The following is a 16237-nucleotide window of genomic DNA, read 5'->3' as shown; positions in this document are numbered from 1 at the left end:
TATTTTTGTTCTTTGAGAAATCTCCAAACTACTTTCCACAGGGGCCGAACTAACTTATGATCCCACCAACAACGTGTGAGCATTCCCTGGTAAAGCCAGGCTTAAATTAAGATCAAGAGTTTAATAAAAAGATATTTATAGTCTTAATATTTTGTATTCAATAAAGGATAGAAGGCATGGGATGGATTTATTTAGATAGAACGGAAATTCCAAAGGATCAGGGACAAGGTTAGGTGGGAAGTACAGCAAAGGGGAAGAAATGCTGGGCAGGATGGATGAGTACAGGCAAAGTCACACTGCCGAAGGGCCACTCTGGAGGCCTCAGTGGCTTAGGCATTAACTGGGTTAGGATTAGGGGCTAGGATTACAGCTGGCTCTGGTCATGAACATTTCAGAATGAAGCAGCTAGTGGTATTGAGGCTTGACTGTGTTGTTATTTATGGTTCACTAAGGAAACAGTGTGGCTTCATTCAATATTTCAAATAAACTAGTGATGTAGACTGCCTTGGGTCTCAGGAAAGCTTAGTTCAGTGGATCTATTAGGCCAGCACCAAACCCAGCAGTGAGTATGCAAGGCCCTGTGCTCTGGCAGCACCATGGGGAAGCTCAGAGAGGCCTGTACCCATCTCCTGTACCTAGAGATGGATTGTGGGGTACAGGCCTCTCTGAGCTTCCCCATGGTGCTGCCAGGACCTTCCCAGGGTATAAAGGCAGATGTTCACAGACTTCTAGCACATAGTAGAATCTAGTGAATGAAGAAGCTTCTCTCCCCAATGACAAGTGTGAAAACTGGTGTGAGATCCAAAGCACATGAGGAGTTAAGAGAAAGGAAACCACCAGCTCTCTGTGTGCCAGCTAGCCCCTGGATTGCAGGATTTACACATGTTATCCCATTAATTCCAGCCCCATGAAATTAAGCGTCACAATCTTTTTATTGATGGGGGATGGAAATTTGGAGAGGTGTACACATGAAAGCTAGCAAGTGACTGAATCGGAATTCAAAACCAAGTCGGCTTAGCTCCATAGTCCATATTCTTTCTGCTGCGCCAGGTTGTCACTGATGTAATCAGCGCCTACAGTGATCTTCCCCTATTTTAGCTTTCTGATTTTCAACAACAAATGGTTCCAGTTATGTGTGAGGCAGCACAGCACAACGGTTAGGACATAGACTCTAGGGATTGACAGCCTGGCTAAGAAGCCCAGCACTGTGGTTTGTATTCTGTCGGACTTTGCACAAGTTGTATACCTTTAGTTTCTTCATCTTTAAACTGGAGATAATAATAGTACTTCTCTTATAAGGTTGTTACAAGGATTAGTAAACCAATATTTATAAAGTGCAATGCTTATTACATAGTAAGTGCTATGTAAATGTGTATTAAATATAAAAGAAAATTAAAAATCATTAGATTGACCATGAGAGTCAAAATAATACAATGGGATAACATGAATATTGCCACTTTAAATGTATTTCTGCTCCTTACAGGATGAACTCAACTTTGGTTGGTCAGATGGGAAACGTCTTCATTTTAGTCGCTGGGCTGAAACTAATGGGCAACTTGAAGACTGTGTAATATTAGACACTGATGGATTCTGGAAAACAGTTGATTGTGATGACAATCAACCAGGTGCTATTTGCTACTATTCAGGAAGTATGTGAATTTCGGATATTTTAATTCTTAAATTATTAACAGCCTTATAAGTGGTAGAATTTCTGGGGAGTGGTTTTGTAAAATCTGGTTTTGGAATTGTGAAGAAATTATAATCATGCCTTTTTATAGCAACACTTGTTGTGAAAATTTGCATTCAAGGAGAATTACATATTAACTATATTATTATTAATGAGTTATTTTATGCATGTTTTATTTTTATGTCAGTTGACAATGGGGATTAACACTTTAAAGTCCCATTATTACCTTACCTCTTTCTGCGTATATTTATACTTATAGAAAGCTTACATTTGTGAGAGTTCTTTTGTGATTCATAATATTACCAACTAACATGACTTTTATGAATCACTCTTAAGATTCCATTGGTTGTAAGTAACAGCAACCACCTCAAGCTAGCTTAAGACAAGGGGAAATTTAGGATCCCTAAAACAGGGATAGAGCTGAACCTATAACTGGAGATGAGTTGACAATTTCTAAATTTCACTTTGTAAATTGGAGAAAATCTCATAAACTTAGCCTGAGTCAGATATGTAATCTCTAGCCCAGTCAGAGGAAAGTGTTTTTACAACTGTCAAGGTCACATTTGTCGGTTTCTGGTAGAAAGAAGACACTACTTCATGGACAAAGGGATTATCGTGATCCGGGAGAGATACTGAGTGATCTCTACTACATATTAAGCCAGTTTAATTTATTTGAGTGGAATATGTCTATATTTGCATCTTTGTGAATGTATGGCCTTTTTATAAAATGGAAGAAGATTATAATCAGATATTATAGATATCAGATTTTAAATAGTATTTCTGTTTGACTTGGTTAAAGCAATAACTTATTTAGAACATCAAGTGTTTCATTTAAATAAATCTTCCTATAAAATTAATAGTGTCAGTAGACAGAAACTGAAAATGAATTCTCAAAGTTATAGTTAGGTGACTTTTAATAATAAATATGTTTGTACAGTATCTCTGGGGTGTCCCTTGTACTTGACATTTGGTAATGCAGGAAGAGAGAAACTGCATTTAACCTAATAGCACCTCATTTTTCACATTCTTCCATGCCACAGCAGGGGTAAGAAAATTGTGTCAAGTAATTTCCTTCCTAGAGAAAGCTAGCTTTTTGTATGCTGTGTCTGAGTATAAACAGAGAACAGGCTTCACCAGGATATTACTTCTTGGCTTCCTGAGTATTTCCTACAAATCAAGCCTAATGACTGTGAGCAGGATTTAACATATTTATCTCAAATTAGAATTCTTGCCATTAACTCTTTTTCTAGATGAGACTGAAAAAGAAGTCAAACCAGTTGACAGTGTTAAATGTCCATCTCCTGTTCTAAATACTCCATGGATACCATTTCAGAACTGTTGTTACAATTTCATGATAACAAAAAATAGACATATGGCAACAACACAGGATGAAGTTCAGTCTAAATGCCAGACATTGCGTAAGTATTGTATTAGTCTGTTCTCACACTGCTATAAGGACATACCTGAGACTGGGTAATTTATAAGGAGAAAGAGGTTTAATGGACTCACAGTTCTACATTGCTGAGAAGGCCTCACTGAAAGTTATAGTTAGGTGACTTTTAATAATAAATATGTTTGTACAGTATCTCTGGGGTGTCCCTTGTACTTGACATTTGGTAATGCAGAAAGAGAGAAATCATGGCAGAAGGCAAAGTAGAAGCAAAGGCAGCAGGCAAGAGAGCATGTGCAGGGGAACTGCCCTTTTTAAAACCATCAGATCTCATGAGACTTACCCACTATCATGAGAACAGCATAGGAAAAACCCGGCCCCATGATTCAATTACCTCCCACCAGGTCCCTCCCATGGCATGTGAGGATTATGGGGGAGCTACAATTCAACATGAGATTTGGATGGGGACACAGCCAAACCATATCAAGTGTATTATACTGTCCTTACTTATTGTATTTTGCTAACTAACAAAATATGTCCTTTGTTGTAAATATTTCTAATTAGCACTAGTAACTAGATGTCAAGAATATTCATCTCCTAATATCTACATTATCAGTGACAAAGTGTTAAAATTTGTGTTTAGTTAAAATGGAGAGTATAGGCATAACTCCTTTCTTTACTCATCCATTCAAGAACTAGTCTATGTTTGTATGGAAAGTGGGTTCTTCTTTAAAAGTAAAAGAAATAGGTTAGGCACAGTGGTTCATGCCTGTAATCTTAGTTCTTTGAAAGGCTGAAGTGGGAGAATTGCTTGATGCAGGCATTCAGGACCAGCCTGGGAACATACTGGGAGCTTCTCTCTACAAAAATTAAAAGCATGGTGGCACATGCCTATAGTTCTAGCTACTTGGGAGGCTAAGGAGGGAGGATCGTTTAGCCCAAGACGTTGAAGTTGCAGTGGGCTGTAATTGCACCACCTGCACTCCAGCCTGGATGGCAGAAGGAGACCCTATCTCCAAAGAAAAGGAAGAGGGAAAGAAACGACACACAAGAGAGCAGAGTACTGGACATTAAATCAAGCTAGGCTGTGGGGAAGTGAAAATCGGTTAGTTGGAGCTGTCAAAAGCTTAGATATTCCACAAAGCAGCAGCTGTGATTAAACAAGTGCACATTTCACACTTTCAGTTCTCAAGAGTCTTCAGATAATTCCTTTGAGAGCCACTAAAGATTGGTGACTTCTGAATGATGGAACTGTTGGAACCAATGGAACTATGAACTTTGTCGAAGTTCCTATAGAAAATATCAAACCATTATTCCCCAAAGTGTGCTCTGTATAACACTAGTCTTGAGAGATGTTCTGCAAAAAAATCCTTAGAAGAAGGTTGAAAAAATAACCAACAAAAAAGAAAAAGGTTGAGAAACACTAGACACCGTAGCTTCCTGTTGAACATTAACAAATGTACATTAACATATACTTTAAGAAATACTGGCATAAATAAACTAGTTTAACTTTGTTTAAACCAATGTTTGCAAACTGTTTTTTTAAGCCCTGTAGATCTTTTCTGGAACTTCCTTGTTAATTTTGTGAGGAACACCCTTTGGAAAATATTAAGCCATTTTAACCCTCAGAGTGATAACTAAGGAAAAGGAAGATCTGTCTTATAGCCCAGCAGTCCCCAACCTTTTTGGTACTAACTTATACCAACTGAAAATTATCTTTAAATAGGGGAAAGTGAAGTGAATCAATGTTTTAAATTATCTACTCAACTACTAGTTTTCTATTATATCATAAGACCAAATTTAAAATCAAAACATTTGAAAACTCCTTAACCTATTCATTTTCGTAAAATGGGATACTTTTAATTTATATATCTTTCTAATTTTCCAATATTGTTTAGGTTTCGAAGTATTATATTAAACTGAGAACTAAAATATTTTAAATCTATCAAATAAAGTGTTCTGGATAAGTGATTATTAAAATGATTATGTTTTATTTAACAGATCCAAAAGCACATATTCTGAGTATTCGAGATGAAAAGGAGAATAACTTTGTTCTTGAGCAACTTCTATACTTCAATTATATGGCTTCTTGGGTCATATTAGGAATCACTTATGAAAGTAAGTTGTAAATCTATCAATTTTCTATTTGTTTTTGGACTTTATTATAACCTATTTATCAAGCTATAGTTCTTCAAAGTACATGTCTATCAATACATGAAAGGATAATTATGTACTTAACTTACATAAATACCAAGGCAATTTTTGTGTCTCTGCTCTGCCATTAACATACCTTTATCATTGAATTTAAAGTTAAATGGTAGAAAATAATTTTCTGAATTAGTTTGTTCTCACACTGCTATAAAGAACTACCTGAAACTGGGTAATTTATGAAGAGGATTAATTGAGTCACAGTTCCGCAGGCTGTACAGAAAGCATGGCTGGGAAGCCTCAGGCAACTTACACTCATGTCAAAGGCAAATGGGAAACAAGCATATTTTACTATGGTGGAGCAGGAGAGAGTGAAGGGGGAGGGGCTCCCCACTTTTGAACAACCAGATCTCATGAGAACTCACTATCACGAGAAGTTCACATCCATGATCCAATCACCTCCCACCAGGCCCCTCCTCCAACACTGAAGATCATTAATTCAACATGAGATTTGGGTGGGGACACATAGCCAAACCATATCAGTTTTATTTTTTTCACTCTTTCATCTAGCAACTCAAGACTAACTAAAAATGATCACCATCTCATATAAATCGTCAATACTGATTTTCTGTTTCCACTAACTGTGAGATGAGCGAGAACAGAATCACTCTTCTGTTAATGTTGCACCTTTGGGTTTATAATGCTGACTTGGGTTATATTGGCTTACATGTAATAAGCATTAGAAAAATAAGACACATGGCTAGACGCAGTGGCTCACGCCTATAACCCCAGCACTTTGACTTAATTTACATCCATAAGTCACTGTTTTGGGTTACTTTGATATACTTATAGAATATTTAATTGTTTATTTGGCATCTACACAAAGAATTTTGCTTTTTAAAACATTTTCGACTTTTCAATAGCACAGCCATGACTAGAAATTACTATGAGAAACCACAGTATGTCAACTGAGAGATATATTAAGCCAAGGGAAAATGTGACTTTTTCACATCATATTGGTCAGAAAATTGATAACTTTGACGTCTGAAACAGGGGAAGAGGAACTGAGAGACATGAGATGATGTAAAGCAGCAAACAAGAGCCACATCGTGTGTGTAGTGCTTCTAATGTGCCATTGCTGCAGGCAGATGTTTAGGGGTCTTGCCTTGGGAGATTGTAATCAGTCTACTTTTTTTCTACAAAAAAGTAGAAATAACCAGGACAACACTGGATATGTGCAGGTAGTGATGGCATCACTCTTTATACCAATTTATAATTTTAATAAACATAGCACCTTTTTTAAAGCTTTATTGCAACCATCACTACCCCAAAAAGAAACACAATACATATTAGCAATCCTCCCCCCCTCCCAGTCCTCAGCAACCACTGATCTACTTTCTGTCTCTACAGATTGCCTGAATATAAAATTTTGGACATTTTATATAAATGAGAGCATACAATGTGTGATTTTTGTATGTGACTGGCTTTTCCCATTAGCATAAAGATTTTAAGGTTTATCCATATTGTAACATGTATCAGTACATTATTCCTTTTTATGACTAAGATTCCATTCTATAGATGCAATACATTTTATTTATCCTGTATCCATTGATGGACGTTTAGGTAAAACAACCTAAATTTTAAACCATTTTTAGTTATTGTGTATAATCCTTCTCTGAACATTTACTACAAGTTTTTGTGTAAACATATGCTTCTATTTATCTTGAGTAAACCCCTAGGAATGGAATTGCCGCATCTTTTGTTTAACCTTTGAAGAACTACCAGGTCGTTTTCCAAAGCAGCTATACCAGTTTCTATTCCCAGTGAATAAGAGTACTGACTTCTCCATATCTATGCCTATATTTGTGTGTTTTTCACTGTAGTCATCCAAGGGAGTATGAAATGATATCTCACTGGGATTTTAATTTCATTTCCCTAATGGCTAATGATGTTAATCATCTTTTCATGTGCTTATTGGATATTTGTATATTACCTTTAGAGAAATACCTATTCAGATATTTCGCTTATTTTTAAAATTAAGTCTTTTTATTGTTGAGGTGTAAGAATTCTTTATATAGTCTGGATATAAGTCCCTTGTCTGATAAATAATTTGCAAATAATTTCTCCCATGACTTTACTGACAGCACAAAAGTGTTTCCCTTTTGTCATCTGTGCATATGTCAGAAGGCTTTGCTTATTCCAAGGTTCTGAAGACTTACTCCTGTTTTCTTTTTCTTTCTTTTTTTTTTTTTTTTTTGACAGAGTTTTGCTCTTGGCACCCAGGCTGCGGTGTTGGAGTGGCATGATCTCAGCACACTGCAACCTCCACCTCTTAGGTTCAGGCTGTTCTCCAGCCTCAGCCTGCCAAGTAGCTGGGATTGCAGGCACCCGCCATTACACCCGGCTAATTTTTGTATTTTTAGTAGAGACGGAGTTTCACCATGTTGGCCAGGCTGCTCTCAAAATCCTGACCTCAGGTAATCTGTCCACCTCAGCCTCCCAAAGTGCTTTGATTACATGTGTGAGCCACCACGCCCAGCCTCCTATGTTTTCTTCTAAGGATTTTATAGTTGCAGCTCTTACATTTATGTTTGTGATCTACTTTGAGTTAATATTTGTGTGTGGTGAAAGGAAGGGTTCCAATTTCATTTTTTTTTTTTTTTTTTTTGCTTATGGGTATCCAGTTTAGAAGACTATTTTTTCCACACTAAATTATTTTGGCATCCTTCTTAAAAATCAGTATGCATAATTGTATAGAGTTTATGTCCAGAGAAGAGATTTCTGTGGCTAATTTTATAACTTATCAATCATGTTTTAAATGAATAAAATAGTTATACTAATTTCCATTGCAATTAAATATATAAGAGAAAATAATATTTTTGTATTTAAATAGGTTTTTGGGGAACAGGTGGAGGTTAGTTACATAGATAAGTTCTTTAGTGTTGATTTCTGAGATTTTGGTGCACCTGAGCAGTGTACACCATACCCAGTGTATAGTCTTTTATCCCTCACCTCCTCCCACCCTTCCCCCCCAAGTCCTCAGAGTTCATTGTATCATTCTTGTGCCTTTATGCCTTTGCATCTCATAGCTTAGCTCCCACTTGGTGAGAACATACAATGTTTGGCTTTCCATTCCTGAGTTACTTCACTTAGAATAATGGTCTCCATTTCCATACAGGTTGCGGTGAATGCTATTATTTCATTCTTTTTTATGGCTAAGTAGTATTCAATGGTACATACATACCACATTTTCTTTATCTACTCGTTGACTGATCGAAATGTGAGCTGTTCCATATTTTTGCTCTTGCGGATTGTGCGGCTATAAACATGCATGTGCAAGTGTCTTTTTCAGACAATGACTTTTAGAAAAGAATAACAAAAATAACAAAATGTTATTACTGAAGGATGGTGGAATTATAAGTCAATATTTATAGTTTGTATTAATATTCAAATTTAAAATAAGCATAATTTACTATTATAATCAGAAAATATCTTAAAGGGTTATACATAATCATACAACCTTTTAGAAAGTTGGGAAAAGATGAAATCTCAACTGCATAACTGTAATTCAAGTCTTGATTTAATCTCTAAGCATAGGAAAACAATGTTTCTTCTCTAGATAATTCTCTTATGTGGTTTGATAAGACCGCAGTGTCATATACACACTGGAGAGCAGGAAGACCAACTATAAAAAATGACAAGTTTTTGGCTGGCTTAAGTACTGACGGCTTCTGGGATATTCAAACCTTTAATGTTATTGAAGAAATGCTTTATTTTCACCAGCACAGCATTCTTGCTTGTAAAATTGAAATGGGTAAGTATAGTAATATAGAGTTTTCTTTCACTCCAGGGAAAGAATATAAGGCTATTAGTTCCACTCGTGGGAATCATATAATCTAATGCTTCCTCTGTATACAGTCCTGTGAGAGGGGCTACAGAGCTTACTGAGGAAGGAAAAGACTTGGGTCCTGCTGTCAAGGTTTTGACCCTAGGAGTAAAATGTACTTGGGGAAGCAGTATTAAATTCCTTAGCATTGTTTTATGTAAATTCGTCTTAGATTATTTGATACAGACCTAAATTGTGGGGAAGTCAAAACTGATATATTGGAAAAGGGAAAAGAAAAAGAAAGAAAGAAAGCCTTCAAGAAGAGGTGAAACTTGGTTGGGCTTTGAAAAATGGATAGAGTTTATATAAATAAGAAAGTATTTGGGGGAAGAGTTTTGACATTCCAGGCAAAGTGAATGTCTCTCAACCTTGCCTCATCTTTAAATAAATCTAATTTTAAATACGTTAGTTTTAATTTTTTCACAGCTTAAAAGCTGTTAATTATTACCACTATGCCCTAAAACTGTCATTACCACCACTGTGCCCTAAGCTGCCTGCTCACAGGGAGCCTGTAACAGTGGTGTGCTGGCTAATCAGCTCACTTCATAGTGCCATGGTCAATTCTGAAGACCATGTCCACCAGCAGCCTCCAGGAATCCCTTTTTATAACCTACTTGGAGTCCATTTAAACTTTTGAGACTTTTAGAAACTAGTCTCTAGCCCCAATTTCTAGGCCTTCTCCTGGTTCCCTGTTTTTTCCCATTCTTGCTCAGCAAAGCAGCTTGTTCTCAATCAAGCTGGTCTCTTCTTTGTCCCAGGCAAGTTGTATGCCCATCCTCATACTTGCACCTTTATGTTTTCCTCTTGCCAAGAAGTTTTTCAACTTACTTTCTTTCTTTCTTTCTTTCTTTCTTTCTTTCTTTCTTTCTTTCTTTCTTTCTTTCTTTCTTTCTTTCTTTCTACATCTTTAATAAACTTTTCATTTTAGGATAGCTTTACATTTACAGAAAAGTTGCAAAGATAGTACAGAGCATTCTCATCTATCCCACAATCAATTTCCTCTATTGTTAACATATTACTTTAGTATGGTACATTTGTCACAACTAATAAACCAATACTGATATATTATTATTATTAACTAAAGTCCACACATTATTCAAATTTCCATAGTTTTTATTTAACATGCTTTTTCTTTCCAGGATCCCATCCAGGACCCCACCTTATCTTTAGTCATCCCTCCTCCTTAGGCTCCTCTTCATTGGGTGGTTTCTCAGACTTTTCTTATTTTTGATGGCCTTGACAGTTTTGAGGAACACAGGTCATGTATTTGATAGAATGTCCCTCAGTTTGGGTTGGCTGATGATTTTCTCATGATTAAACTGTGGTTATAAGTTTTGGGGGGAAGACCAAAGATGTGAAGCTGCATTCTCATCACTTCACATGGGCAGTATGCACTGTTCATATGACTTATCACTGTTGACTTTAACCTGGGTCACCTGGCCCAAGGTAGTGTTTGTTAGGTTCTCTGCTGTAAAGTTACCCCTTTTCCTCCTTTCCATACTGTCCTCTTTCTAAGGAAGTCACTATGTTGAGTTCACACTTACAGGGTAGAAAGTTATCCTCCACTTTCCTGTGAGGGGAGTATCTATATGAATTACTTGAAATTCTTCTACATAAGATACTTGTCTGCTTTCTCTAATTTTTCTTTTTTTTTTTTTTTTTTTTTTTTTTTTTTTTTTTTTGGTGGCTCACTCTATTGCCCAGGCTGGTGTGCAGTGGTGCCATCTCAGCTCACTGCAACCTCTGCCTCCCGGATCCCAGCTATTCTCCTTCCTCAGCCTCCCAAGTAGCTGGGATTACAGGTGCCCATCACCACGCCTGGCTAATTTTTTGTATTTTTAGTAGAGACAGGGTTTCACTGCGTTGGCCAGGCTGGTCTCAAATTCCCGACCTCAGATGATCCCCCCATCTCAGCCTCCCAAAATGCTGGGATTACAGGCGTGAGCCACCTGGCCCCAATTTTTAAATTTATTCAGTCATTTATTTATACCCTCATCATTGTGGTTTTGTTGTTATTTGTTTATTTTTTTGTTTGTAGCACTTCCATACTTTTTCCTTCCTTTTATTCTTAATTTCCTCCAATCCTCTAAATCTAGTATAGGTTCATGGTTATTTATTTTATACTTTGGATTATCATCTAACATACTGCATTCTGTAATATTTTGCTCAAGTCATTTCAGCTTTGACCATTGGGAGCTCTTTCACTTGGCTCCCATGTCCTTTAAAGTATCCTCGTCATTGTGGCTTTGTTGTTTGTGTTTGTTTTAAACACTTCCTTACTTTATTGTTACCTTATTTCTTTTCAGTCTTAATTTCACCTAACCCTTGAGAACTGGCTTGTCAAGCAGTCTTCCTGACTCCTCTCATTCAAATGAGTCTCTACTCAATTTAACATACCCTACTGGTTAACAGTTTTGCTATCATTTCAGCCATTGTTGTTTCTGTCCCCAACTAACACATGAGCTCCTTAAATAAAAAACTATGTTTATGCCTTTTTAAAATAGACCAATCAGAGATCTTTAAGAGCCTAAGATATGTGTCATTGCAATAAGAAAAATAAAATATAGATTTGATCTCCCTTATTAATAAGAAACCCAGTTTTATTTCACTATTGAAATGATTGCATGTTGTCTTATCCAAAAGGTGTATTTGAAATAATTTAAATTTTAATCACCAGTGCTTTTAATTATTATAGTTGACTACAAAGAAGAATATAATACTACACTGCCACAGTTTATGCTATATGAAGACGGTATTTATAGTGTTATTCAAAAAAAGGTAACATGGTATGAAGCATTAAACATGTGTTCTCAAAGTGGAGGCCATTTGGCAAGTGTTCACGACCAAAATGGCCGGCTCTTTCTGGAAGATATTGTAAAACGTGATGGATTTCCACTATGGCTTGGGCTCTCCAGTCATGATGTAAGTCTTGCTTCATTTTCCAGAAACTTTTCAAATCTGTTATTTTGAGGGTTAGAAACTTGAGTATAAAGTATTAATACAAAGTACAACATTAGATTAAGTACTGGAACTCCATTTGTATAGCATAGTGCTTTCTTACCTTTTACAACACAGAACAAATAGAAAAATTTTACTGTAGAATGCACTAGGGCAAATGATCAGGCCATGCCAAGGGCCCAGTGGATGAATATCTCAACAACACCTCTATAGCCTATTTAGAACAGACAAATTGGAAAGCTGGTGAAAATGAAATCACATAGAATCGGAAAACCCTAAGTTTCGGTACCAATAGCAGATTTTCCATTTATGTGCTGGGTGATCATGAATGAGCAAGTTATTTAATTTTTGCAACCTTATTTCCTCATGTAGAAAATCAGGGTAGTAATAATTTCATTGAGATTTTAACACAAAACTTTATACAATGTGCCATCTAAACTTCTCCCTGTGGTTAGGACTAATAAATATATACTTTCTTCCCACTTTTCCTCTAGAAAATTATACTACTTAAGATTAATTATGCTAGTAAACACTTATGTGCCACTATTTGAATCATATTACTTATTTACATACTTATAATGAGGTCTTGTATACAAAAAATTGTTGTCTATTGAGACTAGAGTTGTAGTTCTAATTTAAATAATCTTCAGAACAAAGTGGGGAAACATTTTTTTAAAAGAATGGCAAGATTAGGGCTGGGCGCGGTGGCTCAAGCCTGTAATCCCAGCACTTTGGGAGGCCAAGGTGGGTGGATCACGAGGTCAAGAGATCGAGATCATTCTGGCCAACATGGTGAAACCCCATCTCTACTAAAAATACAAAAATTAGCTGGGCGTGGTGGCGCGCGTCTGTAGTCCTAACTACTCGGGAGGCTGAGGCAGGAGAATCGCTTGAGCCCAGGGGATGGAGGATGCAGTGAGCCAAGATCGCGCCACTGCACTCCAGCATGGCAACAGAGCGAGACTGTCTCAGAAAAAAAAAAAAAAGAATAACAAGATTATAAATTCAAGGAAAAATAAAAAGCAGTCTTCCCATTTTGAGTTTCTTGGGAAGTGTTTATCTTTTCTAGACCCCTGCTGCTTAGTGGCCTCTGTAATGTGAAAAATGTAGCCAGAGACAAAGCACAAAACTATAAAACATAAAAAACAGTATTCAGAACAATATGAAGGTTGGGATTGTAAATCTGTAATTGTGGCAAACGGAGGCAATTTGCATGTTGTTTAATTTCAAGTGTTATGTAAACTCATCCTTAAAAATAAATCTAAAGACAAGGTATAATAACTCTGTTTCTAAGTTTAGAGTCTTCCATAAACTGTGTCAGAGCAAATGTTCCAAATCAGTGCATTGGAATTAAAGCTCTGATTTTAAAGTAGGTTCAGACCTATAATACTATAAGCAAAGAGGTAATATTCCATTATAATATTTCTTAAAGTATATATGTTATTCTTTGTATTCTTTTTGAAGTCATACATCTGGGTTAGGGTTATCTCTATTCTTCTTAAAACAGGGAAGTGAATCAAGTTTTGAATGGTCTGATGGCAGTACATTTGACTACATCCCATGGAAAGGCCAAACATCTCCTGGAAATTGTCTTCTCTTGGATCCAAAAGGAACTTGGAAACGTGAAAAATGCAACTCTGTTAAGGATGGTGCTATTTGTTATAAACCTACAAAACGTAAGACTTGAATTTGAATAACAGTACATTTACTAAAATGTGATATAATTTATGTACATAATTAAATTCTCAGTGGAATTTTTTATTTAAAGATTTATTCACAAATTCTATGAAAATAATTTTGAGGCTGGGTACAGGCTCATACCTGTAATCCCAGCACTTTAGGAGGCCGAGGCAGGTGGATCACAAGGTCAGGAGTTCAAGACCAGCCCGGCCATCATGGTGAAACCCCGTCTCTATTAAAAACATAAATATTAGCCAGGTGTGGTAGTGGGTGCCTATAATCCCAGCTATTCAGGAGGCTAAGGCAGGAGAATCACTTGAATCCGAGAGGCAGAGGTTGTGGTGAGCCAATATCATGCCATTGCACTCCAGCCTGGGCAGCAAAAGCAAGACTCCATCTCAGAAAAAAACAAAACAGAAAATAATTTTGACATGTTGTAAATGGAAACAAGTACAGTATAACCACTCAGAATTTGTTCCCAAAGACTTTCATTTGTTCTGTCACCAGGTAACTTCTACCCTAGAATTTGTGAATTCTAATTTCACTTAACAATGTTTTTCAAAGGCTGAGATGCTTCTTTCAAAAAAAGGGTCCCATAGGATATAAAATTGGGAAATACCTCATGAGATTTACTGTATTAAAGTTTCTAAGAGTTTTGTTTCTTTCCTCCCCTCCTCTCCTCTCTTCTCCTCTTCTTTCCTTTTCTTTTCTTTTTTTGACAGGGTTTTTTGCTCTGTTGCCCAGGCTGAAGAGCAGTGGCATGAACATGGCTCACTGCAGCCTCAACCTCCTGGGCTCAAGCAGTTCTCCCACCTAAGCTTCCCAAGTAGCTGGGACCACAGGCACATGCCACCACACCCAGCTAATTTTTAAAATATTTTGTAGAGACAGGGTCTCACCATGTTGTTCAAGCTGGTCTTGAACTCCTGGGTGCAAGCAATACTCATGTCTCAGCCTCCCAAAGTACTGGGATTATAGGTGTGAACTACCATGCCCGGCCAAAGGTTCTAAGAGACTTTCTATAAAAATGAAGTCTGTTTAACTTTGTGTAACCCAGCATTTTCCAAACTTATATGATCCTTAAAATTTAAGGGGAGAGCCCCTTCCATTAGAGAATGGACTTAGGGTCACCCCAGTGGATGAAGCATAAACCTTGAAGAAGATCACAAAAAAACAAACTACTGGGGGTGGCAGGGGCCTGCAGGACAAGCAGGGAGGTAGTGGCGTTGTTTTCTGAAGCCTCTGGCTCTCAGTGCTGGCCACGTTTTCTGCTGTGAAGAATCTTGAACAGCAGATTCAACATTTGTTTGAACAGATTCAGCAAAAGAAAATGTGAAAACTTTAGAGAAGCAGGTTAATAAAAGAAAGGGAGAACAATAATAAAGAATGAGGAATCAAGGTGCAATCAAGAACTGACTTCTCAGTTGTTAGACACAGAAAACAAATGTAACTTTTTAGAAAAACAATTGGAATACATAAGAAATAAGGCATGCAGAAGTGGAAATATCTGTCTTGGAGAAACAGACTTTACAGGTTGGAGAATAAGGTGACCAGACATAAGTTATGTGCTCTCCCAGGTTGAATAGTGGCTCCTCCCCAAAGATTCTTGTCCAATTGGAAACTTAGAATTGGCTTTATTGATAAATAGAGTCTTTGTCAATCTAGGTAGTTGAGTTAAGGACATATTATGGTGGGCCCTAAATCCAATGACTAGTGTTCTTATAAGAGGGAGATCAGATACACAGAGGGAAGAAGGCCACGTGATGTCAAAGGCTGAGATTGCAGTGACGGAGCAACAAGCAGTGACAGAGTGACAAGCCAAGGATTGTTGGCAACCACCAGAAGATGAGAGAGAGGACCGAGACAGATTCTCCTTTGGAGCCTCCAAGGAGAACCAATCCTAACACCCCCTTCAATTCAGACTTCTAGCCTCCAGAACTGTGAGAGCATACATTTCTGTTGTTTTAAGCCACCAATTTTGTAGAATTTATTATGGCAGCCCAAGGAAACTAATACAAGAGCTAACTTTAAAAACCAGATCTTCAAAAAAACCAGAGAATAACAAGCATTAGTGAGGATGTGGAGAAAATGGAATCCTTATGCATTGCTGGTAGAAATATAAAACAGTGTAACCACTGTGCAAAATGGTATGGCAATTTCTGAAAAACATATTCATAAGATGACTATGTCATCCAGCACTTCAGTATATACTCAAAACAACTGAAAGCAGGGATTCAAAGAGGTGTTTGTACAACCATGTCATAGCAGGGTAATTCATAACAGTCAAAAGATAAGGGCAATCCAAGTTTCCATGGATGGACAAATGGATAAGAAGCCTTAAAAAGGAAGGAAATTTGGTGACTGGGTGCAGTGACTCACACCTGTAATCCCAGCATTTTGGGAGGCTGAGGCAGGTGGATCATGAGGTCAGGAGTTCAAGACTAGCCTGGCCAACATGGTGAAACCCCATCTCTACTAAAAAAAATAC

General features: G+C 37.1%; 1 protein-coding gene across 1 annotated transcript in view; it reads left to right on the top strand.

Moving 5' to 3' along the window:
- LOC108316766 (lymphocyte antigen 75) overlaps window positions 1-16237 on the top strand; it is a 145377-nt gene that overhangs the window by 74723 nt on the left and 54417 nt on the right. Inside the window, 6 exon segments of the mRNA XM_017546868.2 lie at window positions 1484-1649; window positions 2938-3105; window positions 5079-5195; window positions 8845-9039; window positions 11807-12033; window positions 13577-13745. Coding sequence (XP_017402357.1) covers window positions 1484-1649; window positions 2938-3105; window positions 5079-5195; window positions 8845-9039; window positions 11807-12033; window positions 13577-13745 — 1042 coding nt within the window.

Source organism: Cebus imitator, unplaced genomic scaffold (genome assembly GCF_001604975.1).
Source record: "Cebus imitator isolate Cc_AM_T3 unplaced genomic scaffold, Cebus_imitator-1.0 Scaffold10, whole genome shotgun sequence".
NCBI lineage: Eukaryota > Metazoa > Chordata > Mammalia > Primates > Cebidae > Cebus > Cebus imitator.
The sequence above is the reverse complement of the archived record's forward strand: the minus strand, read 5'-3'. Positions and strand labels throughout refer to the sequence as shown.